Genomic DNA, 25,615 nt, shown 5'->3' on the forward strand with positions numbered 1-25,615 from the left:
GGACACAGCCAGGGAAGTGGGGGCGGGTTCTGTGCTTGCTCCGGCCACTTGGTGGGCCTTGAACGTGGCAGCACATTCCAGGTGGTGGAAATGGAGCGGGAAAGGAAAGCCTAGACAGGTGCAGGGCGGGCTGGGTCCTGGGCTTTGTCTTCCGGTGTTTGCGGAACCCAGGGTGGGGTGGGGGTGGGGGTGGGGTGAGGGTAGTAAGCCCAGAGCTCCAGGGACATTGCACAGAGCAGCTGCCCAGTTCCCCAGAAAACCGACTTAGAGGTTGTAGCTTAGGCGGCTCCGATTCAGCCAGCCCCTCCGTGCAGCCGCTTCTGATGGCCCTGCGGCTCCTGCTCCATGTCGCCGTGCTCAGACTGGGCACCACCCGACCCTTGGTTCAGGGTCTCGGCTTCCGCGAACCAGCGGTTGGTAGGTGGAAGGCATAAAGTCATGAGCTTTGGGATATGGGCTCCAGAGCACCCGGCTGACCTCCACCTCCATCCCTCAGCCTGGCCCTCCTTCTTCCACCTCAACTCGCCCCTGGAGGTTCAGGAAACCAGGCAAATTCCGAAAAACGGGAGCGCGCCCCTGCTCGTAGACGTGCAGGTGTTCGTGTCAAACGTGTTTAACGTGGTAAGTGTCCTCAGGCCGCGGCGCCGGCGGGACCCAAGTGCTGAGCTGGGGATGAGGATGGGACAGGGCTCTGCCCCTGCAGTGCTGGGGAGTCTCCCACCTTCTTTTGTCATGTAGCGCCCGTCCCCCCCCCCCCAGGACATCCTGCGGTACACGATGTCCTCCATGTTGCTGCTTCGGCTGGTAAGCGCCCACGGGGGGAGGGCGGGGGGACGGTACAGGAGACCCGGCTGAGTCCAGCTCAGAAGTACCGGCCTTCGTCAACCTGCCAAGCCAATCGAGAGGGCCGTGTATACGGAGACCCAGAGCCTTACTGGTGTTTGTGTCCCCAGTCCTGGCTGGACACTCGCCTGGCCTGGAACGGGAGTGTGTACCCCCGGCGCATGGTTACACTGCCCTGGGGCTCACTGTGGACTCCGGGACTCACTCTCCAGGAGGCGTAAGTGAGGCGGCAGCTCTAGTCCCAGGAACCACCACGCATCTGTCCTCCCATCTAGAGCCTGGAGGCCCTTAGTGCACAACCCTCTCCTGCTGGCCCTGCCAGACCACTGGGGCACTCCAATGCCCTGTTCCCTTCTCCCTTTTGGAACCGAGGGCAGGGGATGGCAGTTGGGCATACGCCCGTCTTGCGATCCTCCTCCTTCAGAGAAGGGGCTGGGCTTCCGGCCCTGGTGCCTTTCCCCCGCAGGCTCTGGGTGGACTGGCAGAACCAGAGTCCACAGGCCCGAGTGGACCCAGATGGCCACGTCGAGCTCTACCTGGCCCTCACTACGGAGACCAACTGCGACTTTGAGCTCCTCCACTTCCCCAGGGACCAGAGCGACTGCACCCTCAGCTTCTACGCTCTCAGCAACACTGGTGCTGACAGGACAGGAGCTGGGGGGTGTGGGGAGGGGAAGCCGCTGGCCTCTGGCAAACGTCTGACACGACTCGTGGGCCTGTGTTCACACCAGTCTACCCCCCAGGCTTAGGGGAGCTGAATGGATCCAGCAGACCACGCTTCTCACGCTGTACCTCCCACTAACACAGCAGCGCATCTCCTAGTGCTCCCTGCTCTCTGTAGCCCCACTTCAGTCTTCTCTCTCCTTCCCCTCAGCTCCCCCACAGCAAATGCCCTCAACTGCTAGGGCCAAACTGCAGTGGCTGGGCCACTGGCGTCAGTTCAGGTCGCTGAGGCTTCATCCTAAAGGTGCAGCCACCCAATAAATATCCCACAGACCCATCAGCTGATGTCCAACTTGGCAGAGAAGTCCCACTCTTCCCTTCCATCCCTGCCCTCTGGGAAATACCACAGCTGCTGCCCCACGAATGCTAGAATTTCAGGTGTGAGATGATATACTGGTAGAAGTCTGCTACCACTTCCCCTCCATGAAGTGATGCAAAGTACATTTATTTTTACAATGAAAATTCATCTACGAATCTAATAAGGCCCTTCCTCTATCTGGAGCAAACCTGAGGGGGTTGCAAATTCAGGATCAGTTTCATCCCCAAGTCCGCCCCCAGCTGCCATCACAAGTCTCCATTATTCCTGGGAACCAGCTTATCCCTGCCCCTACTCCCAAGGGAGATTTGGGGGCAGAGGTATCTTTCTCCTAGTTCACCGTCCTCACCCCCACCCCTCCCAGCGATGGAGCTCGAGTTCCAGCCCCACGTGGTGAATGAGATTGTGAGTGTCAAGAGGGAATATGTAGTTCGGGATTTGAAAACCCAAGTCCCACCCCAGCAGCTGGTGCCCTGCTTCCAGGTGACGGTGAGTCGGGAGGTGGCTGACAGAGGGCTGATGGGGCGTTGAGGGTGCAGTCAGAGGACATGACGTCACCCTTCTGCTGCCCACCCCCACAGAAAGCCCCAACTTTCTTTCTTCCAGCTGCGCCTACAGAACACAGCACTAAAGGCCATCCTGGCTCTGTTGGTACCTGGGGAGGCGCTGTTGTTGGCTGACATGTGCGGGGGGCTGCTGCCCCTCCAGGCCACTGAGCGCACTGCCTACAAGGTGACCCTGCTGCTGGGCTACCTGGTCTTCCACTCCTCCCTGGTGCAGGCCCTGCCCAGCTCCTCCTCCTGCAACCCACTGCTCAGTAAGCCCCGCCCCGCCCCGCCCCTCCCGGCCGGCCCGGCCCTGGGCAGGACCACTGCCTGAGCGACAGTGTTGCTCCCCACCTCTGCTCAGCTACCTGGGCGCTGGAGGCCCTGACCTGTGCCCCCGCCCCTTTCCAGTTTACTACTTCACCGTCCTGCTGCTGCTGCTCTTCATTAGTACCATGGAGACCGTGCTGTTGGCCGGGCTGCTGGCCAGGGGTCACCTCAGGGCCAAGAGCAGCCCCAGCCCAGCCCCAAGAGGGGAGCGGCAAGATCCTGGGCACCCAGGGCCTAATCCTGAAGGTGGGCATGGGCTGGGGCCCTTCCTGGGGGGTGGGGGGTGGTGAGGAATGAGGCCAAGAGCAGGTTTGACAGGTGCAGAGCTGGCAGGCTGCACACCTGGGGCTGGGGTCGGGGTCGCTGGACTATTCTGAGGCTCCTTGCATTAGGCTGTGGGCTCCACTGTTCCTGGGTTCCAGCACCTTGGCCCTCAGAAGAAGCAGGTCTGGAGCAGGGAGCAACGTTAGCCTCCTGAAGGCCTGGGGGAGTTCCAACTCCCTGACATAACCCGTGCCTGTGGCGCCTCTCCAGGAGGGTGTTTCTTCAATTCAAGATGGCCTAGAATGGGCCAGACTTAGATGTTCACTAGTCGTGGATCTAAGGGAGAAATACAGCTGACAGCCCCTGGGCTTCACCCTTCTGTTCTGGTGGAGCGTGTGGGGTGAGCCCTGAAGGGCAGCTGCTTTCCCTGTCTCTGCCCCCCAGAAGCCCCCAGAGGAGTAAAGGGGTCCTGGAGCAGCTGGGCTGAGGCTGCTGACCACACCTTCTTCCTGGTGTATGTGGCGGGGATGGTGTGTAGCCAGTTTGTCTTCGCTGGACTCTGGATGTGGGCAACATGCAAGTCTGATCCAGCCCCCGGCGAGGCCGCACCCCATGGCGGGCAGCCCAGGCTGTAAAGGGCAGGACCTGGGCTGCAGACCTCGGGGAGGGCCATGACGGGTCTCTGGAGAGGGGGGAGGGAGGTGGACGCTCTTCCCTAAGCCTGGAGAGCCCAGGCCGCCCTGAGCTTGCCCTTCTCTTAGCGTACAGAGTGTGAAATAAACCCATCACCCCAGTGCAAGTGCACCGTAAGGGTCTGTCTTCATTGAGCTCAGCTGTCCACTTTTGTCCTATGTAGGTGGGGCCCCATGTCACAGCCCCTGACCACCGCCCTCAAGCAGCCTAACTGCTCCTTTTGCAACTACTGGTGCTTGGCCGTGGGCCAGGAGCACGGGACCAGGTGACAGGGCCCAAGAGCCAGGCCGCCGAGGCTGGTCAGAACGCGTCTGAACTCTTGAGGTGCGCTGGACCCCAGAGGGCATGGAGAGGGAGCACTGCTGCTACAGCGACCTGGCAGGCAGAACACCCCCAACCCTCAGGATGTGGGCAACGGGGAATGTGTTTCCTGCACTAAACCCGAGAGCAGCTCAATCCTGCTTGCTTTTTTTCCAAGCCATCTGGCTCCTCGGAGCCCACCCACATGTCTGGGCTGAAGGGGGGTGCTGCACCCCCAGTTCTGAACTGGCCTGGCGGAGGGCTCGTTGTGCCCTGCTGCTCTTGTGCACACGAGGCAGCTGTGGGCATGAGCCTTGGTCTTCCTTCTCTGTCCTTTCCTGTTCTGAAGCCATCACGTGGCCCCTGCAGGCTACGGTCAGGGACACAAAGCCCAGCGCCCAGGAGAGGCCTAGTTTGGTGGGGAACGGGGGATGCAGGAAGAAGCACAGGCCAGGACTCAAGGGTCCAGGGACAGGGCTCCTAGCCTGGGCGGTGAAGAAACGTCCCTGTCCCCAAGGACGTGGAGCTCACCCGGTACACAGGCAGGTTAACATTGGTTTATGTGTCCGATAACATGGCTGTGCAACCAGGTCTGTGCAACCAGGCGGGGGCAGCAGCAGGCTCAGGCGGAGGTGTCAAAGAGGCGGTCGATCATGTGGCCCACCTGCTCCACGCGGTATTTGATGTACTTCTCAGGGTTCTTGGTGAAGGGCACGCTGCCGTACCTGAGAGGCACGGTGGTCAGGGGGAGGCCTAGCCCCACCCCTGCACCACGTCATCTCGGGCCCTCCTGATGGGGTGCCCCTGAGTGATGCCCCTGCCTGGTCCCACACCAAAGCCCAGGGCCCCTGATCCCAGTACCCCACTGTTTTCCAGAAGAGCACAAAGGCCCAGCTGGGGACGCGAGGTGCGCGGGGCTCACCTGTGCAGAAAGGCCCCATAAGTCTCCTTGACAATGTGTTTCTGGGCTTGGCGGATCTTGTCCCTCTGCTCTGTGTCAGGAATAGCCCAGGCCTTCTGGATCTTGCATAATTCTTCAAGGCCATCATTGAAGCCCTGGCCACCAAGAAGAGAGCCAGAGACAGACGTTTGGGTCTCTTTTGCTACAACAGCAGCAGCGAGCAGTAGAGGGGACGGGATCCCAGCTCACCTTAAAGCGCTCTTTGATCATCTGCCGCTCCTTGTCCCGGAGCTGGGGGACCAAGAAAGCTTCCTCAGAGCAGAATCGCCTGCCCCCGCTCCGCCCCCAAACACCCCAGCCCAGCCCTCTCTCCCGCTGCTCGGATGGCCACAGCATCCTCTGCTCTCTCACCCTGGAGGGACTCCTGTCCATTTTTTCCTGAGACATGACAAAAAGCACCACATCCGCTAGACAGCCCCTCCCAGCCCAGGCCCTCAGCCCACCTTGACTCCCGGTTGGAAGACGGGTACATTCTTCTCGGTTATGTAGTCAGTCACCTTTAACCAACTGCCAGGAGGGACAGAAGCAGAAAGCAGAGGATGACAGCCTCAGGCAGCTGCTTCTTCCTGGGGCTGCTTTGTTTTGTGTTTTAAATCTCTAAATCAGGGGTGTCCAAACTTTTTTCAACGTTTTTCACCAAGGGCCACATGCGGTAAAATACACACACAGCCGGGCCACTCACTCGAGGTGAAGTACGTATTGCCTCACCTGGTTTATTTAAGTAAACTAAATATATTTTTGGAATTTGCTGCGGGCAATTAAAAATGGATTGCGGGCCGCAGTTGGCCCGCGGGCCGCAGTTTGGACACCCTTGCTCTAGATCTACTGAAGGGGGGGTGGGGGGGCAGGAATATGTCTGGGTCACAACTCAGCAAAACATAACTGAGATTTTCCCTTGAGAATAGAAAAGGTTCAAACTGCTCACTTTTAAAAACAAGAACAGGAAACAGCATTCAATAAATTGAACAAATACTATCAACTATGCTTCACATCAATATGGCCAAATAAAGTAGACAAGCAGATGACAAAGAGAGGAGGGGCAGAGGGCAGCTAAAAGGGAAGGAAGAGGGAGACTCGTTCAGGAGAAGAAATACAAAGAGAGAGAGACACACGGACCTGGAAGAGGGAGCGAGGCACAGAGAGGCTCAGCCGAGTTCAAATGCTCCTGCAACTTTGCTCTTTATTTTGGGGCCAAATATGACCCACATCTTTGACAGTCAGCCCTCCAATTAGTGTTAGCTTCACCTGGGCAGGTGGCCGACCTCTGAAGAGGCTGGCAGAGGGGCCCCGAGGGAGCGAGCAGTGGTGGGGGGGGGGCTTCCATGTCCACCCCATGAATGTGATTAGAAAACAAGTGGGAGGCTGGGGTCCACAGGGCAACAATTCCCCGTGACTGACCCCGCTCCGACTGGGCCCAGCGTCCTGAGACTTTGAGCAGGAGGCGTGGTGGGTGCAGGGGTGGGGGTGGGGGTGAAGGCGGGGCCCCGCCTCTCACCTGCGCTGGTAGGTCTGGATCTGCTGCTCGATGTGCTCCCGGTAGGAGCGCTCGGCGGTCTTCTGGGTCACGGCCACCAGCTGGATCAGCTCGGACCTGGGTGGGGGAGCAGAGGAGGCTGCAGGCCTGGGTAGGAGCACCAGCGGGGCCTGCCCACCCCACCCCGACCTTCAGGAGCGCTAAGGCAAGACACACGCCCGCCTGGGTCCTGGGACTTCGAAGAGCAAAACACTGCCCTCGCCAAGCGGACACACGGAGGGTCCAGCCAGCCCCGGGAGGGTGGGCGGGCGGGCGGGCGAGGGCCGCAGACCGGCACCTGCGGTCACTCACTTCTCGAGGGCCTTGAGGATGTAGTTGTAGTTGTTGTGCAGGAAGATGGCGCTCAGAGCAGGGTCCTCATACACCTTGGACTTGCTCAGCAAGTTCAACTGCAGGTTGCCCAGGACTTTACCTGCACAGGGAAGGATGTGGCCATGTCCACAGGGCAGTTTGACCAAAATGACCCAACCCCAGGACCCACCTTCACTCCTCGTGCCTCCCCGACCCCAGACGCCACACGCCTCAGCGGCCCTTTGCCCGGCCCCCTCGCCCCTGAACCAGAGGTTAAGTTGCAATTGCAAAGGTCAGGGGGGCCCAGGACCATGACCAGGAATAGCAGGACAGCACAAAAGAGGAAGGGAGAGGCGGGGACAGGGCGTGGGCGGCCGGCTCACGAGCGCTCACAGATGTAGGTGCTCAGCAGGCGCTTGCTGAACTCGGAGCTGTAGCTGGTGGCGGAAGAGCTGGTCTCTGTGTGTGAGGAGAAGCACTGTCACTGCAGCAGCACACGCCAAGGCCCTCTCCAGTCTGCCTCAGCCCAAGGGGCAACTGAGGGAACGCGGGAGGGGCCCAGAAGGTGCTGGGAGAGGGCTGCCGGCTCGCTGCAGGAAGGGGCAAGCCCCTCTATGGTGACTGGTAGGCCATGATCAGCAGGAAGGCTGGCAGGACAGGAGCGGGACATCCCTGCCCTCCAGCGCCCGAGCCTTGCCGGGCAGTATCTGCAAGGCCCATCTACCCATTTGGCGGCCGCAGAGTCAGAATGGACTCCCATGGCCTCTCCCAGCCCCCACTCCCACCCCCTGCTCTACTGGGCCCTGCTGGATAGAGGGGACATGCGGACTACACCAAGTGGAAGGCCACGGGGGGGAGGGTGGGAGTGGGACGGAGGTGCTGGGCTAGCCCGAGGGTGTCTTCAGGATGCTGGAGACAGCAGGGTGCCGCCTGGGTAAGCTCAGAGACAGGAAGTGGCCGTGCAGGATGCTGAGAGAGCTGGGAGCACCCTGAAGGGTCCCATGTCCCCTCTGACCCCCACTCCCCAATAGGTGCTGAGTCTGTCCCGGTGCCTCAGTCCCCAGGGAACCTCACCCGAGGGGGAGGATGGGGCTGAGAGCCCTGCTTACCTCGGGGGTCTAAAGGAATATTGTATGTGTCCCCAAGCACTACGGAGTGAAAGGCAGTGCGCACAGAGGGGAAGGAGGGAGAGACAAAGACAGGAGAAAGATGCAAAGTGCAAAAACAGGTTAGAAACGGCCATGTCGTCTGAGTCAAGCAGCCCACTCCCCACGACAGCCAGAGCACAGACAGCAGGACACACCCCAGCTGGACCCGCTGAAGACCAGGGGACACACAGGGAAGTGGAGACCTGGAGAACTGCAGGCCAGAGGCGGAGCCTTGGCTCCTCACCCCAAAATAGGCGCAGCAGGGAGGGCCCGGGGCCCCTACAAACTGGTCTGGCTCTCAGTGCCAGGAATGATGTGGAAAGGTGTGCCTCCTCAAGTGCCAAACTCGGGAAGACACCAGGCTGGGCCTGAGATGCCAGCCCCCAAAAGGATCAGCTGTGTGTGACTCGTTAGAAGGACAGGCGAACACAAGAGGAGGTGGAGAAATGTGGAGGGAGGAGCAGGAAGGGCACCTTCCCTCTGTGAGTGCTCTGCAGAGGGAGCCAAGGGGGTGGAGTGAGGTCGGGAAGCACGGAGGGCCCACCAGCTCAGCGGTCCTGCCACAGGCCACACCTCTGTCCCACTCCACAGGGCTGGGGGAAATCTCACCAGGGGGGCCAGTGCCCCCGCAGGGGCCTACTGCATGTCTCCAGGCAAGAGGGAGGAGGAGGACATAGGGCAGGGGGCCCTGCTGGGAGGTGCCAAGTACCTTGGGAGGCCAGCATGGCACCCGCCGTCTCCTGGAAGTCCAGGAGCTGCTGCAGGAAGAGGATGGCCTGCATCGGAGAGAGAATGGGTCCAGGAAGAAGGTCATGGCCAGGAGCCAGAGGTCAAATCACCTCCCACAAGGCACCCCTTGTGACCATTCCAGGCAAGTGCAGGGCCAGGGGTCTGTCCAGTGAAAAGGGTGGCTGCAAACTTCATGTTTCGCATTTTGGGTTGGCCAAGCACTTCACGTTCCCTCTTGCCATTAGCCACTGGTGGTGAAGGCATGGGTGGCTCTGGGCCAGGCTGGACCCCTCCCCTCCCCAGGTGACCTTGGGCAGTACCTACATTGCTTGTGAGCTCGTGCACAGTGCCATCCTTGGGCATGTTGTATTCCTTGTCCGGGTCATTCTGTGGAAAAAACAGCCCGATTCCCTAAACAGCTCCCAAGCAGGCCCTGGCCCCAACCCACACCGGTGGGCCTGCTCATGGCGCCACCTCCTGGCAGAGAGGTGTCAGGACGCCTCTCAGGCACAAAAGTGAACAAGACAGGAATGCCTGGAAAACTGGGGCAGGAGCTTTACCATTGGGATGCCCGGGAAAGAAAGGGAGGCCGTGGGTGCTGACAGGAGACCAGTGAGGCCTGCCCTCTGAAGGAGTGCCCGAGCCAGGTCATGGTGGCCCTGCCCACAGCCACGCAAGCTGGCTGCCGCAGTGGAAGGAGGGACATCACCTTGATATTGTCGGCAAAGTCCTCCAGCGCTTTGGCTCCAACCGTCTCCATGGAGGTGATGAGGCTGGGCAGCTTGTTCTTGGTGCTGGCGGCCGTTCCCTGAGGAAGCACACGGCTGCACAACAGGCCCGGGCCCGGCCACTGTCCTCAGCCACAGGCTGTGCCTACAGCTCAGCCTTGTTCCCAGCTGCTTCCCGCCCCTCACCCCAGCCGGCTGCCTCTCGTCCTACACAAAACTTGTGAGCTGCTTCCATTCACCCTCAGCAGATTCTCTTGGGAGACCACGCGGGACTCCTCCTCCTCCTCCTCCTTGTGTCACCAGGGCCTTCCCCCCACATACCTGGAGCACCTGGTCAAACTCAGGCTTGGTCTGCTTCAGGTGCCGCAGGATGGGGAAGACGGTGAGCACCGCGGAGAAGTCGTGTCTGACGATGGCCTTCCGCGCAGCAGACACGATATTCTCCCCCTCGAGCATCAGCCCGTCTAGTGCGTCCTGAGAGAGGGACCAGGAAACCGCTGGGGGGGGGGCAGAGGGGTGGGGGCTGGTTCCCAAGGGGGCACCTGGAGGGGTGTGGGGGCAGCCACAATGCTTCCGATGGGGAGGTGGGAGGTGCCAACTAGGTCACACCACCCAGGATGCCAGGTGGAGGTGGTGGCTGTATCTGTGGGCCACAGACAACAGGCCTGGCCCGAACTCAAGCTTCTGCAGTGACAGCTCTTGCTGGGGCATCTGGGCAGGGCCCGGGGGTGGGGCGGGACAGTCCCTGGGGGTGGAGAAGGTGGGGGGGCGGGCGGGGCAGGCGGGGGGGGGGGGGGCAGGCACCGGGGGCGGGGCAGGACCTGTATCAGGGAATCAAAGGTCTTTTTCTGATGGTGCTCAGGGATGATTTCCGTCAGCAGCTGGTACTCGCTCTGGGCCAGCTTGACGAAGGCACTGACGCAGTGGATGTAGGCATCGGTCTCCACGTCCAGCATGTCATCTCTCCCTGTGGGGACAGTAGTGCCGCTGAGCTGCTGATCTGGGGGCAGCCCTCTCCCTGCTGTGGGGGCACGGGGGTCCCCAGACGGGGAGGAGGGAGACTGATCTGGCAGAAAGCTGGGGACTCCAGCAGGCCCGACGGGTTCAAGGAGAAAACAGGCCGTGTCCAGCCTTTCTCCTGGCTTCTTTCAGCTCTGGCATGGACAGGTACTGGAGGTGATTGGGGGGGGTGGATAAAAGGACACGGAAGGAAGATCCCGGAATCGATTTTCTCAATAGGGTATGTCGGATCCCCGGATTAAGGGTTCTCAATTATACTGCAAAGAGGGCAGCCAGGGACGGACAGGTGGCAGTGTCCCCCTCAACGAGGCAGGCAGGCACTGCGGTCATCCATCTCAGAACATGCTGGGCCTGTGAAGGCAGTTACCAGACCAGCCAGGCCTTCTGGAACATGTAGGAAGGCGGTGGGCTACGGCCTGGGAGGGTAGCTAGCATGAGGTCAGAATTTGAGAAGAGGCAATGCGAGCCCCAGAGAGGGAAGGCTCCTTGGTTGTCGGCTGCCCCAGGAAGAGGCTGGGTCCCACTACCAGAGGCTGGGGCAGGCAGCCTAGTCCTGTGCACCACGGGATGGGCCCCCAGGAATCAGCACTTTGCAGCTGTAGCTGGAGTCAGGGCTCAGGGCTCCCTGTCTGTCCTCCAGGGAGCTGTCTTCCCTGACTGCCCACTTTCCAAGTAGCAGCAACTTCTCCCCTTGGCCCAGGCTCTGAGAGCCAGGTGTGCACTACCATCTGGAGAGAGGCAAGGAGACTTAGTGCCCGAGAGAGAGACTGGAGAGAGAGGCGAGCAGGCCTGGCCGCTCCTCGGAGCAGAGCAGCCAGCTGAGCCAGGCTGGGACAGGCCCTGCAGTGACAGCTGTGAAGGCCCTCGGGCTGGGCTGCGGTACTCACCGGCCAGCGGCCCGTGCTTGTCGTTCAGGGCCTCGGACAGGTGCTTAACTCGGAAATCATGCTCGTGACCTAGCAAGACGTCGGCCGCACAAATACAAGCAGCGTTTATCCAGGGGCCGGGTGAGCTGCCCCTTGGGGGACTGGGAAGAAGCCCTCGATCTCCAGGAGGGGGTGTGAGGTAGGGTGTTGGGGCAGGGGCATTGGAGAGGGCTCTGAGCCCCTCCTCTGCCTCAGACCACCTTGGGAACAGCCGTTTCAAGCCTGACGTGCAGTGCCCTGGACCACCCTTGGGAGCTGGTTTCCCCAAGCCCGGAGGCCAAGAGAAAGCGGCAAGGACCAAGGAACGTTCTGAGGAGCTGCCGGAAGCTACAGAGGGGCTGCTGCTCGGCCCCAGGGGGTTATCTTGCCACGTACCGGGAGAGACCAGTTAGAGAAATGTCACTGCAGAGTGAATGGGAACAGCCTTCTTTCATACCCTAGCATCATACATTTGAAGGAGGGTCAGGTCCATCAGGCTGGGGCTGTCCTTCCTCGGATAGGAGGGAGGAAGGGACATGTCCTGCCAGCTGCCCATCCCCTTGCTACACACACCCCGCTTTCTGAAGTTCGGGGTGGAGGGGGTGGCCACGTGGCCTAGGTCAGTTTGGTCCTGCCACTGCTGGTCTAAGCGTGAAAGGGCTGCCCGTGACAAAGAACTTTCTCTGAGTTCAAACAGGAGACAAGGACAGACAGGGAGGGGAGGGAGTGGGAAGCCTCAGGGAGGGCAGAGCTGCCGTCAGCCAGACAGGACCAGGCCGAGGGCCACGAAACCTGTCGGCGCCAGCTGGAGCGAGTGGCCCAGGGCCCTGTAGTTCCCTCCCTGCTCCCTTCTCGGGGTTTCTCCCGAGGCCCTCCTGGGGGATTGGAGGCTCTGCCCTGCCACATGAGTGAACACATGGTGGAGGAGGAGGGAACAGGAGAGGAACACAGGGTGATTACCTTCCAGAGGAATGAGGTTAGAGCCCCCCTTTTTCCCATCTAGACCATGCTGGGAATATTGTTTCAGAAGGTTCTGAGCCTTCCGGATCGTCCCTGTCACCAGAGCCACACAGAGAGGAGATAAGAAGACCTAGGAAACGAGTGAGAGAAAACAGCAGCGGCCCTCCACCTGCCCCCCGGCCCCACACCCGGCCCCCAACAGTGAGCATGCCCAGTACCGTCTCTCCCAGCAGGCCCTTCCCCAGGACCGCCGGACACCCTGCAGATGGAGATGAAGGAACGGACACATTTCGCTCCCCAAATGGACCTCCTGATTCTGCTACAGACCCTCAATGTTCTGGATCTGAGCTCATTTTAGGAAGTGCAAGGAGGGTGAAGGAGAGGAGGTGAGCAATAATCCACCAGCGGAAGCCAAAGTGAAAAGTACGACTGAGTGGCACTGAAATCAGAACAGATGAGGGCTGGAGCCGCTGATGACGGAACTCTCACACCCTGAGGGCACAACCAGGTGGCAGAGCCTGGGTACCTCGAAGGCAGGAGGCCTGCGCCCCGCCCCAAATGCCAGGCAGAGTTTCGGGCATGCTCAGTGTTGGGACTTGGCCAAACAGTAGTCCACGGAAAGCAGCACCTGGGAGCTGGTGAGGGGAAGGCCCTTCCTGGGAGAGCGGTCCCCAAGACGGAAGGCTTGGAGACCCGGAAGCAGCCTGGCCCCACGCACCAAAGGTACCCAAACCACTGAAGCAATTGGGAAAAACTCAAAAGCTGAGAGGGATTAACAGAAGTCACCCCGCGGAGAGTGGAGGGAGGGCAGCAGGAAAAGGTACATGCTTTTGGCATGGGGGAAAAAAACAACAGTTAGTGTCACAAGTGAAAACAATGCAAACAAAACTGCAGCGCCCCCAGCCTCCAGGGTCAGCCACCTCTGGGGGAATGAGACGCCTCAGGGCAGAAAACGAGGGGAAACAAAATAGCATCTCCAATAGGTGAGTACAGCCGCCTTGTTAATAAAACGTACTGGGGAAGGGAAGCGCCCATGAGCGTAACCCTGGTCCCTCTTCCCTGGGTCCTGACGCGCCCCACTAACGGCTGGGGTGAAAAAAGACAAGGTCTGGAGGGGCTCATTTCTTTCTGCTTGCACCACACCACAGTTAGCTTCTAGTAACCAAGTTCAAGGCCCCGGCTCAGCCTCTCTCTCCCTGTGTTCAGAGCGCATCAGACTCCTGACCCACAACCGACTGGGAGCAGATGGGCTGGCCAGCACACTAGCATGGATGGGGGTCAGGGCTGCTGGTCCAGCAGCCACCAAACCCATCAGGCGCCCAATTACCACGGACGACGCTGAGGTTGTTTCATTACTGACCAACTGAGGCCCCCTGCTCTTCTTTCCAGATCCAGGAACTGATGTCCCCGGGCCTGATTCCCTAGTTCCTGACATCGGTCCTGAGCCCACCAGCTCCTGACAACTCTTGAAACCCCACAGAAACCACGGGGACACTCCCGGCCAGTTTTCCTCTTGGGTCTACAAGCCAACGACAGATTAGGTCCCTCCTCCTGGTAGGCCCCCGCCCCTGCATGGCCACCAAGCACTCTTGGGGCAGAGCCCATCGGGTCCTGGGGCATCTAAGGACCCATCAGAGAAGAGGCGGGGAAGCGAGCACAGACGGCCAAGCCCAGGCAGCCTCCCGGAGACAGCCCCTGCCCAACACACAAAGGCACGGAGGTGACTGGCCCGTGCAGGCTGGCTCAGTGGAGTCACCGTTTGCAGCAGGCAGGTTTGCTGGGAGGGCGGCCAGGATGTTCACACTGCAGGGGAAAAGGCAGTGCGCTTCCTTCTAGGGCCACCCAGCTTCCCTCACGCTCTGCTCTGCCATTTCTCCAAACCCTGACGAAGGCTTTTGTCAGTGCGAACAGACACTCTGCCCTCCGACGGGCACGGGTAGGTAGGGAGGGACTGGACATATGAAGGGTGTAAGTGCTACACAAAGCCGTTGTCACAAGGGACACGTCCCACGGGCCACGCTGGGGCACGTGCCTGTGGCAGCCCCTCAGCCAGTGCGTCCCAGCCTCTCCTTGAGCAACACCTCTCAGCAGCCCGAGACAGCCAGGCTTGCCAAGCGACAGCTGACACACAAGACACTGTTTACCTGGAGTACAGGCTACAGGGGCATTACATGATGAAGGACAACGAGCTATTCACCCAGGACACCAACGACCCATGGCCTCGGCCTCTGTCCCCTCAACTGCCCTCCCTCGACTTTCCCACATGAGGCACTGACTTTGCAATGCAGCCTGAAAGCCAGATTAAGCTCTTCAGAGGACGGGCTGGGAGTTTTCTCCTTTGGACTGCCTGCGGAAGTCTCCCCATCCACTTCTCAGTATGCGTCACTTCAAGCCACCCTGACTTTCTGGAAGGTGAAGGCGAGCCTCCCCCCGTCCCAGCCCATGGTCTTGTCTGCAGCAGCATGCCTGGTCTCCTGACAGACCACGAGGGAGGGAAATGGAGCCCAGCAAGTGGCTTTGCCCTGGCACCCCCAAAACTCTGTCTCTCCACTTCCGTGACCCCCTGCTCACTCCAAAGACGTTTATGTAACCCCCAGACTCTGCTGAACGGAAGGAAGAGCCTCTCTCGATGGAGTCCTTGCTAGGTGGATAGACACTTGCTTTCTGTGCTTTGTTCCTACAGTTGGGGGTGCCTAAGGAGGAGCTCTGGAAGGGCCGAAGCTGCTAACTGCAGGGTGGCCGAAAGCAATCCAGGGCCTGCCGCCTTCTGGGGTGGGGACTCACCTGGCCGCTTGATGGGCTTCTTGGTGGGTGTGTCCTTCCTTTTGTTGGGGATAGCAGGGGAGTAGGGAACCCCGGAGGAAGAACTGCTCTTCCGGAAATGCTCCTTCAGGCCTTTGATGGAGCGGTCCAGCTGGCTGGAGCGGATCTGGTAGTAGACGTTCATGAAATCTGGGGAGAGACGGGTGACAGCTGTGGCAGCAAGGGTTGCTGCCTGTCTTACCATAAGAACCACCCTTTCTCCTCCAGATCAGCCCTGCAGACCACCCACTTCTTCTTGCTAGACCTCCTGAGCGTCTGCTCTGGTTTGCAGCCACCCACGTGGCCTCTTCCCGAATCCGGCAAAGTCTTAAAAGGGAAAAATCCCGACAGAACTGATAATTAGTTGTAAGTTTTGAAGGCAAGGTTTGTTTTTTTTAAGATAAAAAATATATAGCTGGGGTGGCCGGTTAGCTCAGTTGGTTAGAGCATGGTGCTAATAACACCAAGGTTGCCAGTTCGATCCCCACATGGGCCACTGAGAGCTGCACCCTCCTGAAAACAAACAAACAAACAAAACAATATACATATGTGTATACATATGTGTATATATATGTATATACAAAGCTGACATCCAGATTCAGCTTGGTAAGGTGTCAAAGGAGGCAGGCAACTTATAGGAGGCAGAGAGACACAAATGTCAATGAATGAAAAACACACCATATCCTCAGCCAGTCACAAAGTGCAAATAAAAAAATAAAAACCACAGGACCGCGGCAGCCTCATCAAACAGCTGGGATAAATAAAACTGATGAAGAACAAAGAGCCACGAGGCTGCGACGGGGCTATCAATCGGCCCCATCTGCCTGGACAGGAACTCGCGACTGCAGGGAAGCATCCAGATCTGTTCAGACAAATCTACCTGATAATCACGCCTTTGTGAAAATAACCCAAAGAACTCCGGAAATAAGAAAAGCAATTCACACAAGCATGCTCAGTGCGGCACTATTTATAAGTACTGAAAAGCCGGAAAATCCAAAAATGCAAATGATACGGACACTGTGGTACATTTCAGCAGTTCCCACCAAGGAAATTGCATGAAACTTCAATGTGGAAAATGGACCAACGCGCAGAGGCTCTGGCCGAAGGGCACTGAGGGGTCTGGACGCTGTCCACTGGCCTCCCTCTTATCCCAATGGAGTCTCCAGGCTCCCGCCCCCCTTTGTGCCCCCCCCCCCGCCTCAGCACAAGCCACGACGTGCTCATGTGGTCAATACATGGCGACCCTGACACCTGTCACCAGTCCTTGAGGGATGGCAGGGACCATGGTAATGCACACGGACAACTTGCTACGTGCCCACGCTAACAAAGAGAATGTAGAGGGCTGAAAAGCTGCAACTCGAATATTCACTGGAATTTTTGTTTTCTAAAATTTTTGCTTAACTCGAGATTTTTTGATTTTTAATCCCAGGACTGGCAAAAGCAATGCTGGTACCACCATGCCATGGAATAGTATGCAGCTGTTAAACAGAACGAAGCAAATATACGTGAACTGATGTGGAACAATCTCAGGGCCTATCACAAGCTAAAAATCAAACACTTGGAGGTGTTTAGTACGCTCCTTTCCATGTGGGAATGAGGACAGGTTACACATCCATTCCTTCTCTCTCTCGTACACATTCTGAGCTGCAGAAGAATTTTTTGGAAGGGTATAAATAAACCTGAACAGTTCTCATCTTTGGGTTATCATATTGTAGGCATCCGGGAAGTGAGGAGATGGACTTACGGTTTTCACCCGAGGCTTTCTGCACTCTTTGAAAATTTTATAATTAACCCCAAAAAAACCCCACAGGAACATAGGTATGTAAATAAAAGCTTGAGTTTGGCTTGTTTCACAATTTGATACATCAGCTGTACATTTATTGCTATTGTTTCCTATTAAACTTCTTTCTTTAGGAAAAAAACACAATACGCAGGTAGGTTAATGAAATAAAGGTAAATGCCCCTCTCCCTGGCCCTGCCCTGGGGTCCTGCCGCCGGGCCCCCTCACCTTGGTTGTGGCCGTAGTCCACAAGCCAGCGGGAGATGCGGACGACATCCAGGAGCACGCCCTCGGGCAGGTGCTCCAGGGACATCTCCTCCTGGACCTCCAGCTCGTCCTCGCCACTGATCAGATCCAGGATGAGCACAGGGGACACGACCTTACTGTGCCGGGTCATCAGGCTACGGAACTCGGACTCCAGGGACTCCTTTCCCCGCTCAAATAGCAGCTTCTGCAGGGACAGCCGAAGGAAGGAAGGAAGGAAAGGAAGGAAGTAGGAAAGAAGGAAGGAAGGAAGGAAGGAAAGAAGGAAAGGAAGGAGGTAGGAAAGAAGGAAGGAGGGAGAGAGGGAAGGAAGAAAGGGAAGAAGGAAGGGAGGGAGGGAAAAAAGAAGGAAAAAGGAAGGAAGGAGGGAGGCAAGGAGGAAGGGAGGAAGGAAGGAAAGAGGGAGGAAGGAAGAAGGTCCGCTTTGGCATTCAGCTAGCCCTTCCCTTCCGCCCGCCTCCTCTGCCTTCAAGTCCTTTAATCCAGAGAAGAAATGCCAGGAAGCCCTCCTTTAGTTTCTTTACCTCATGTTCTCTCGAACTGTATGTTAACAGGTGAAACCTAGGGTTTTATAAGAAGTAGGTGCTTCATAAATATTGGTGGATTATTTTCTCACTGCACTATTAACGTCTTCTTGTGAGAAGAGGGTTTGCAAAAAAAGGAATAGGTACTTTAGACTATGTCACATTAAAAACTTTCGTGTTGCAAATGATACCATCAAAAAGACAACCCGCAGAATGAGAGAAAATATTTGCCAATCACATATCTGATAAGGGACAGGTATCAACATACGAGAGAATTGAAAACACATGTCCAGGCTTCAGGATCACTGAAGACCGGCCGCATCATCAATTGTGTTCCAGGTCTATATGCAATTTCCAGAATTTTACACATCAGATAATCCAACACCAGATGCCTCAAGATGGTCATTATTGAACCAACATATTTTTGAGGATTATTTTACATTCAGATTTTTGGCTACCGGGCATATCTGACAGCAGAGTAAGTTGAATGATGCTCCAGCACTGAAGTGAGCCACCACTGTTGATCCTGGACCTGCTGGGGGGGCACTCTGCTGCAGTCCAAGTTCAGCTGCGACCTGTACCCTGCTCAGGACCACCTGACATGAGTCCCAAAGCAATCCACAGGTGGCAGCCACCAAGGCTGGGCTTGGACGTGTCTGGGAAGAGGCCAAGCTACAAACTGAGGCTGGCTGCCACTAGTGCCAGGCTTGGGGCTGCTCAGCAAGAGGTAGACTGCTTTTTTCAAGACATGCCATGAAGACAAATGCTGGAAAAGAAACAAACAAACAAACCTTTCTTCTAAATCTAAACTGTTCATTATTTATTAACTATCACTTTGATTGCAAACAAGTGGTTAATGTAATGTATGTGTCTGAACACTGTAACAAGAATTCTTAAAAGAAATAGATATATTTTTTTATAAGATGCATTACACTTCCAGAATTAATGACATGCTAAATGTATTCAAGTTAGCATATTATGAGGAAAATGTCATTCATTTAAATGCAATTTTCAGGGAACATATTAATTAGTCCTAGCTTGCCTTGAAAAGAACACATTATTTATGCTTTATGAAAATAGAGAAAAATAGCACAGTGTGCCATTTGATGAAATGCTTTGGTCTGAACATGAGAAAGAAGACAAAGGATTTATAATTTACTCTCCATAAGCTTCTGAAAACCCTACAACTTCTGAAATAAACAGTTCAACAATCAAAAAAAAAAAAAAAAACACATGTCCACACAAAGCGTGAACACCAAGGGTTCATAGCAGCATTTTTCATAATAGCCAAAAAGTGGAGTACCCATCAAGTGATGAATAAATAAAATGTGGTATAATCACACAATGCAATATTATTTGGCAACACAAAGGAATGAAGCATTGACATGTGCTACAATGTAGATGAACCTTATAAACATCATGCTAAGTGAAAGAAGCCAGACACAAAAGGTCACATATTGTACGATTCTGTTTATATGAGAGGTCCAGAACAGGCCCATCTATAGAGACAGAAAATGGCTTAGTGATGACAGAGGCTGGGTGAATAGGGAAGGGAGGGAAGAAGAGTGACTATCGTGGGTTCGGGTTTCTTTTTCAAGTGATGAAAATGTTCTAAAACTGATTCTGGTGATGTTGTACAATTTTGTGATTATACTAAAACCAGTGACTTTTATACTTTAACTGGGTGAATTTCATTGTGTGTGAATTATATCTCAATACGGATGTTAAAAAGAGAGAGCGAGAGCGAGAGCGAGAGAGAGAGGAGTTGGGGTGTTTCTGCTAAAATAAAAAGTCAGTCCTCTAAGGTAAACCTATAGTTTTACACCTTTTGCATTCTCCTTCTCTACCTCACTCCCACATCCAAGCTCTAGCACAGAGCTCTTCACTTTGTGATCCAAACTGGGTAGTGACCCTCAAAAATAAAGCTCTCCAGCCGCACCCCTGACATCCCAATCTCTGAGAGCAGGCCCCCCAACCATGAACTGCAGTAGACTGGTTATACTGGAGAGCCAAGGTATCGACCCTGGCAGTCCTCCAGGCAGCCAGGTGGGGCTGTGAGCAGCCAGAGACATACAAATATCCTCCTTTCTGACAGAGACCATGATGGAAGAAAAGCTGGCAAGTGCTGCGTTAAGCAAAAGCCTTTTGGGAAGAAAAGGCAGGTTCCTATCTTTGTTCTTTAGTCTACTCCCTCTTCTGGGCAAGACACACACCTTGGGGCTAGAACTGTGGTGCCACCAGGCAGGTGTGCCAGGTGACTGAGTCCAAGTTGGTTCTCCCCCTAATATTCCTCACACTTTGTTCCCACCATTTTTCCTGGCAACATTCTCTCCATTCCTCCATGCACTGAGTAAACTTCACTTCTCAGCCTTACCCCATCTTATTCTAGTGACCTAATAACCCCAATGCTTACACACAAAGATACAATGCAAAAAGTCAAATGTAAAAACATGAATTCAGGTTCCCAGAATAGTCCAATTTATAGAGACAGAAAGTAGAATAATGGTTGCCAGGGGTTGGAGGGAGAGGAGAAAGGGGAGTTACTGTTGAATGGATCAGAGTTTGAGTTTGGGATGAAAAGGGTTCTGGAGATGGACGGTGGTGATGGCAGCACAGCAATGTGAAAGTACTTCATGCCACTGAAGTGTTCACTTCAAAATGGTTAAAATATGAATGGGCCTAGAGAGTGTTATGCTGAGTGAAATAAGTCAGACGGAGAAAAGACAAATAACATCTGATCTCACTTACACGTGAAATCTGAACAACAAAATAAACAAACGAACAAAACAGAAAGAAACTCATACACACAGAGAACAAATTGGCGCTCGTCAGTTGGGAGGGGTGTTGGGGGGATGGGTGAATAAGGTGAAAGGGATTCAGAAATACAAACCGCCACTTATTAAATGAGTCACGGAAACGTAAAACACAGTATAGGGAATAGAGTCAATATTGCAATAAGTACGCATGATGTCAGATGGGTACCAGACTTATTGGGGTGATAACTTTGTAAATTATATAAATGTCTAATCACTATGTTGTACACCTGAAATGAATATATTGTTTGTCCACTGTAATCAAAAATAACTTTAAAAATTATAAATTTTATGTTATGTATTTTTACCACATTAAAAAAAACCCCACAAATGCGTTTATATAAATCAAATGTTAAATTTACATTTTATATGTAATTTATAATTTAGTTAAATTATACAAATGTAACAAAAACGTATGATGTCATTCCTGAGGCAGAGGTCTTCATGACTACAGTCTGTGAACTGTATTATATAGTTCTGTTTATTCTACTATAGCCTTTTTGAAGCTGGCTTAGTCTCTCCTGAGACCAGGGCAGTGACTGGTGTCCCCATCGCTCTCATATTACCCTGCTGGTCCCTTACCACTTTGTTGAGCTCTGGGCTGTCTGGGCTATTGTCCTGGAAATATTCCACAGCCTTCTGAATCTTGGCCATGCTTCCCAGGTATTCTTCCAGCCTACCTGTGGGGCTGGGAAGGAAAAGAGCCAGATCGGCCTGGGTGGATGGAAGATGAAGAGAAGGACCAAGGGAATGGTAATAGAAAGGGGAAAGAAAAGAAGTAACACAAGGGACTCCAGGCTCAAATACATTCCACCCCTCCCTCCCAAGGCCTATGGCCACTGGTCCAGGAGGCGTTAGGAATGTGACCCTCTGGCCCTGGCTCACCCCTCCCTGATGATCTTCTCAGTGTCACTGGCCACGTGGTAGTAGCTGATGACGTGGTCCAGGCAGGACAGAGTCTTCTCAACATTCTCCTGCAGCCGCTGCAGGTTCTCTGTCTGCTTGTGAACAGGGATGATGGAGTTTTCCAGCTTCATCAGGCGGCTCTCAAAGGATGACAGGATAGACACCTGCGGGGGAAGCCCCGTGCTCTCAGACCTCAGGGTGGTCCCAGCACCGCTTCTACCCATCGGGTCGTGGCATTTGCTGCGTTTTTCTCTGGTTTTCTAGACACCAAGCTCTGTGAGGGAAGGGGCAGGGTGTACCTGTTCATCTCTGTAGCCTGAGCACGTCCCATGTGCCGAACCATAGGAGGTGGTTCAAATAAATTGGATGAAGTTTGATTTGAAGGCAAGCCAAGCAGCAAATTAACTTCTTCTAAGTTAATCACCCCAGGATGGCTTCCCTTCCACCCTTTGAAGCTAAATCTCTATTTCTGTTCTCTCTGAAGCTTTCCTACACTGAACAGGAAGTAACTTCATATAGAGGGGCTCAAATGCATTGCTGGTACCTTCAAAACCCTCCCTCTCTAAGGGGGAGTGTCATTCAATAAGGAATAGGACTTTACGATTATGTTATTAAATACATACCCAAGTTTGTATTTACTCAATTTGTGCTTTTCCAGTCTCCTCTGAAAATAAGGAAGGAAACTGCTATCTGTTGAGCACCTACTGTATACCAGGTACTGTGCAAGATGTGTTAGCCCATGCATTAGCTCCTATGACCTTCACAGCCACCCTGGGAGGTTGACAGTGGCTGTCTTATCGGATGCGTTAACTGAAGCCCAGAGTTACCTGTCAGGAGCCATACACAAATAAGTGGAGGGGGAGGGCTAGATCCTAGATCTATCTGACTTCAAAGCTTGTTCTACCCCTACAGCCCTCCAGGCGTGACGGCTGAGTTCCCCTGCCCTCCTCATCTTGGAAGTGCTCTATCCCTCCCATCCCACCATCCCTCCAACTGAAGGCTGCCACGTGACCAGTACCCAGCCCACCAAAGTCAGTCTCACTAAATGTTTGCAGAAAGACAGAAGGAAGAATGGAGAACTTGAACAGAAAGCAGAAAGTCCAGGCCAGAGGGGCTGCAGCATCCTCAGTGAAGCGGCGGACAAGGGGAAGGCAGCGAAGTAAGAGACAAGCCACACGGTTGCTAGAGAAACCCACACGCGACCACCATCATTAGCCGGGCCAGAACCTCAGGCCTTATAGACCGAACCGCAGGTCGCAGGGCTCCCCCCCAAGGTCTGGAGGCCTGTCAGCCCCTCCCAGCCGAGGCGTTACTTGCCATGTTCTTGGTGAGCTGGTCGCTCTTCTCCAGGCTGTCTCGGATGAAGGACAGCGTCTCTTCTTCCTGGGGAAGCGGAGGGGACGATAGTAGCAGAAGCCGGAAGCTAAAGGAGATCACCGCGCTCTCGCCCCCAACCCCATCTCCTTGAAGGGAGCGCTCCCACCCACCCCTGCCTCCTCCGTGAGTATATGCCCCGGCCCGGATCTCGGCTCCTTCCCTCACCTCCTCCACCACCTTCCCAGCCCCAGTCCCACCTGCTTCAGCTTGTCCTCGATCTCCCGCCGCCGGGCGGACGCCTCCTGCGGGGGAATCATCCCTTCGACCCTGAGGCTCCCACTTCCAGTATTTTGTCTCAGAGTGCGTGCCCTCTCGGCTCCCGTCCCTATCACACCCATTTCCGCCCTTGGCCCCGCCCCAGAGCTCGCTGGTGGTGCCATGTTGGGAGAGGCAGGCGGAAGTGCTCCTGCGCGGAGCCCAGTGACCGGCTGGAGCAAGTAGCCATCTTGGGTGTGGCTGGGAAGTGTGGCTGTTGTGGACCAGCCCGGAGAGCTTCACTCAACACTTAACCTTTCTGAACAGCACCTAGCCCATAGTAGATGCTCAAGAAAAATATTGAAAACATCTTGCTGTATAGGTCTTAGGAAGGGAATCCTCTATGACTGAATACTTTGAATTTTGTATAGTATCATTGCATTTTTGTAAATGAACTATATACGTGTGTGCTTTTTGTATCTTCTTAAATTTCCTTCACTAAGTTAATTTGGTAGCCAGCTGCCATGTATTGAAAGTCTTCTGTTTGCCCATCTCTGCTACAAACACCATCCTTACTCGTTATCTTGTCTAATCCTCACAATAAACTTTGGGCACAGCTGTTGCCTTCCTTCTGCCAATGAGGAAGCTCAAGCTTAGAGTCAGCTGCACTAAATCAACACAGCTGGCTGGGAGAGGGTTCTCCTCTACACCCCGCCCCCCCATGCTGGGTAGCTCAGGAGTTTTGTTTGTTGCTATGCAAAGCTGCCAATCTGATTTTCAAGAAAATCCAGTGTGAATAGCAGGGTATATTTATGACCACCATATCTAGGAAAAGGTAGACAGAATGGAAAGATGTTTAAATTATTCTCAACCCAATGTCAAGCATGTGTTGACAAGTAGACATTGAATCTATAAAAGCTGTAGTTCCCCAACTATCCTCAACACAAGCTGCTTTACCAAAAGAAGCAAGTAGTATTTCAGCTGCAGCCTCAGAAGCCTTGATTTTCCTTCACAAACTTGTACACAGCACAAAGGTGCCAATCACAGCCAAGTGCCCCACTGCCCGCTCAGAGAGATTCTCTTTCCAGAGGGAGGGAGGGAGGAAGAGCTCCCTCCCCCAACAGCGTGTTCTTTGGTAACATCCTAATTCCAGACTTTGTGTTCTTTCTGAGGAATCAAGTGTAACATTCCTCCAAATTAATGTTTCCTGGCCCTGTAGCCATCTGAAAATGTGGATGCTATGACGTAAACAACCACAACAGTGTATGTTCCCTGGGATTACAGCCATTTAAAATATGATAGATGCATTGAAAAAAAAAACATTCAGGGAAACAGCACAAAACACTAAAATAGTAAGTAGTAGAGTACAAGGGATGTTCAGTTTCTCTAGTTTTTAAAGATGATGAGTTTAAATTACCTTTCTATCAAAACACTTCTAAGAGAACAAATTTTACTTTTTTCTGTAATGATCAAAAATAGTCTCTTTTCCTCATTTCGAAACCACCAGCCATCAACAGTGCCATCTGGCAGAGTGGTCAAGAGTTTTTTTTTTGTTTGTTTGTTTGTTTTTTTTTTTTTTTTTTTTTTTTTTTTTAACTCCTCTTAGATATAAAATGAGAGAAAGGACCAGGGTGTACAAAGCCCAGGAGTGGACAGCCTATTGCATGCTGTCTTACAACGAAGAGAGAGCAAAGGAAAGGTTGAGCGTGCTCTCAGCCTCCTGTGGGCTCAAATCTGCAATTTGGTTTTAAAACTAGTTTTTCAAATTAAATGTAATCCTACTCAAACGGTAAAGAAGGTACATGGTGAAAAACAAAAGGTGCCCTGCTCTTCCTCGACCCTCAAGCACCTCTGTCCCAGAGGGAACAGCAATGATGTGTTTCCAGATGTGTTCATACGAATCAAGCATAAAATAAGCTCTTCTTTCTATTTTTTTTTAAAACAGAACACAAATGCTATCACGTTAAACACACTTTCCTGTAGCCTGCTTGTTCATTTAACAGTATACCTTAATCATCTTTCAATATTAGTATTAGATATACTCCATTCTCTGTATAGACTTTCATTGAATAGATATATTCAGGCAATCCTCTATTAATGGACACTTGGGTCTTTTGCTATTGGAAATTCTATCCCATATACAGATGGCTTGTGTATGATCACTTCTGTATGGACATCTTATCTATACATTACTAAATTAAAATGTATATAACCTTTAAAAGTTTTATAGATATGTACAAATTGCCATCCAAAATGGTGAACTAACTTATATTTCCAATAGTAAGGTATAAATGTGCCTATTTTCCCACACCTTAACCCACACTATGTATTATCAAACTTTAACATTTTTTCTAATCTGATAAATGAAACATGGCATCTCATGGTTAATTTTGAACTAAATGAAAAGGAAAACACAACTAATGAATATTTGTGAGGTGCAGTGAAAACAGTGCTTAGACGGAAATTTCTAGCTTGAATGCATACATTAGGGGGAAAAAAGATCTAAAATGAGTAATCTAAGCCCCCACCTTAGGAAACTAGAAAAAGAAAATTAAATCCAAAATAAGCAGAAGAAAAGAAATAATAAAAATTAGAGCAGAAATCAATGAAATCAAAGACAGGAAATTAATAGAGAAAAATCAAGGAAATCAAAAGTTGGTTCTT

General features: G+C 53.7%; 2 protein-coding genes across 10 annotated transcripts; one reads left to right on the forward strand and one right to left on the reverse strand.

Moving 5' to 3' along the window:
* Window positions 1–226: 226 nt before the first annotated feature.
* Window positions 227–3,694, forward strand: ZACN (zinc activated ion channel). The gene is made up of 9 exons (XM_033090632.1): window positions 227–417; window positions 497–621; window positions 760–804; window positions 954–1,060; window positions 1,310–1,479; window positions 2,247–2,371; window positions 2,489–2,699; window positions 2,839–3,003; window positions 3,466–3,694. Exons 1-9 carry the CDS (start codon window positions 324–326, stop codon window positions 3,654–3,656), a joined length of 1,233 nt encoding a protein of 410 aa, XP_032946523.1. The 5' UTR covers window positions 227–323; the 3' UTR covers window positions 3,657–3,694.
* Window positions 2,761–23,111, reverse strand: EXOC7 (exocyst complex component 7). 9 transcript variants are annotated; one of them, XM_033090614.1, is made up of 21 exons: window positions 22,954–23,111; window positions 22,697–22,762; window positions 21,359–21,543; window positions 21,056–21,161; window positions 17,101–17,323; window positions 15,075–15,242; window positions 12,291–12,383; window positions 11,313–11,381; window positions 10,227–10,372; window positions 9,727–9,879; window positions 9,387–9,485; window positions 9,002–9,064; window positions 8,658–8,724; window positions 7,910–7,948; window positions 7,194–7,259; window positions 6,801–6,921; window positions 6,471–6,566; window positions 5,419–5,482; window positions 5,165–5,206; window positions 4,937–5,070; window positions 2,761–4,739 (listed from the first exon to the last, which is right to left on the reverse strand). In XM_033090614.1, exons 1-21 carry the CDS (start codon window positions 23,092–23,094, stop codon window positions 4,637–4,639), a joined length of 2,244 nt encoding a protein of 747 aa, XP_032946505.1. In that variant the 5' UTR covers window positions 23,095–23,111; the 3' UTR covers window positions 2,761–4,636. The 9 variants fall into 9 exon arrangements, with proteins under 9 accessions (XP_032946505.1, XP_032946508.1, XP_032946507.1 ...); XM_033090617.1 differs by lacking the exon at window positions 12,291–12,383; XM_033090616.1 differs by lacking the exon at window positions 11,313–11,381.
* Window positions 23,112–25,615: the final 2,504 nt, after the last annotated feature.

The sequence above is a fragment of the Rhinolophus ferrumequinum genome, chromosome 21 (assembly GCF_004115265.2).
Source record: "Rhinolophus ferrumequinum isolate MPI-CBG mRhiFer1 chromosome 21, mRhiFer1_v1.p, whole genome shotgun sequence".
In the NCBI taxonomy this organism is placed as follows: Eukaryota; Metazoa; Chordata; class Mammalia; order Chiroptera; family Rhinolophidae; genus Rhinolophus; species Rhinolophus ferrumequinum.

Coding starts and splice junctions, on each gene's coding strand:
- EXOC7 (XM_033090614.1), bottom strand. CDS start 23,094: ATGGGTGTGATAGGGACGGGAGCCGAGAGGGCACGCACTCTGAGACAA. Junction 11,382..12,290: donor TAACCTCATTCCTCTGGAAG/GTAATCACCCTG, acceptor ACGTCTTGCTAG/GTCACGAGCATGATTTCCGA. Junction 5,483..6,470: donor ATCCAGACCTACCAGCGCAG/GTGAGAGGCGGG, acceptor CCCTCCTGGCAG/TTGGTTAAAGGTGACTGACT.
- ZACN (XM_033090632.1), top strand. CDS start 324: ATGGCCCTGCGGCTCCTGCTCCATGTCGCCGTGCTCAGACTGGGCACC. Junction 622..759: donor TGTCAAACGTGTTTAACGTG/GTAAGTGTCCTC, acceptor CCCCCCCCCCAG/GACATCCTGCGGTACACGAT. Junction 805..953: donor CCATGTTGCTGCTTCGGCTG/GTAAGCGCCCAC, acceptor TTGTGTCCCCAG/TCCTGGCTGGACACTCGCCT.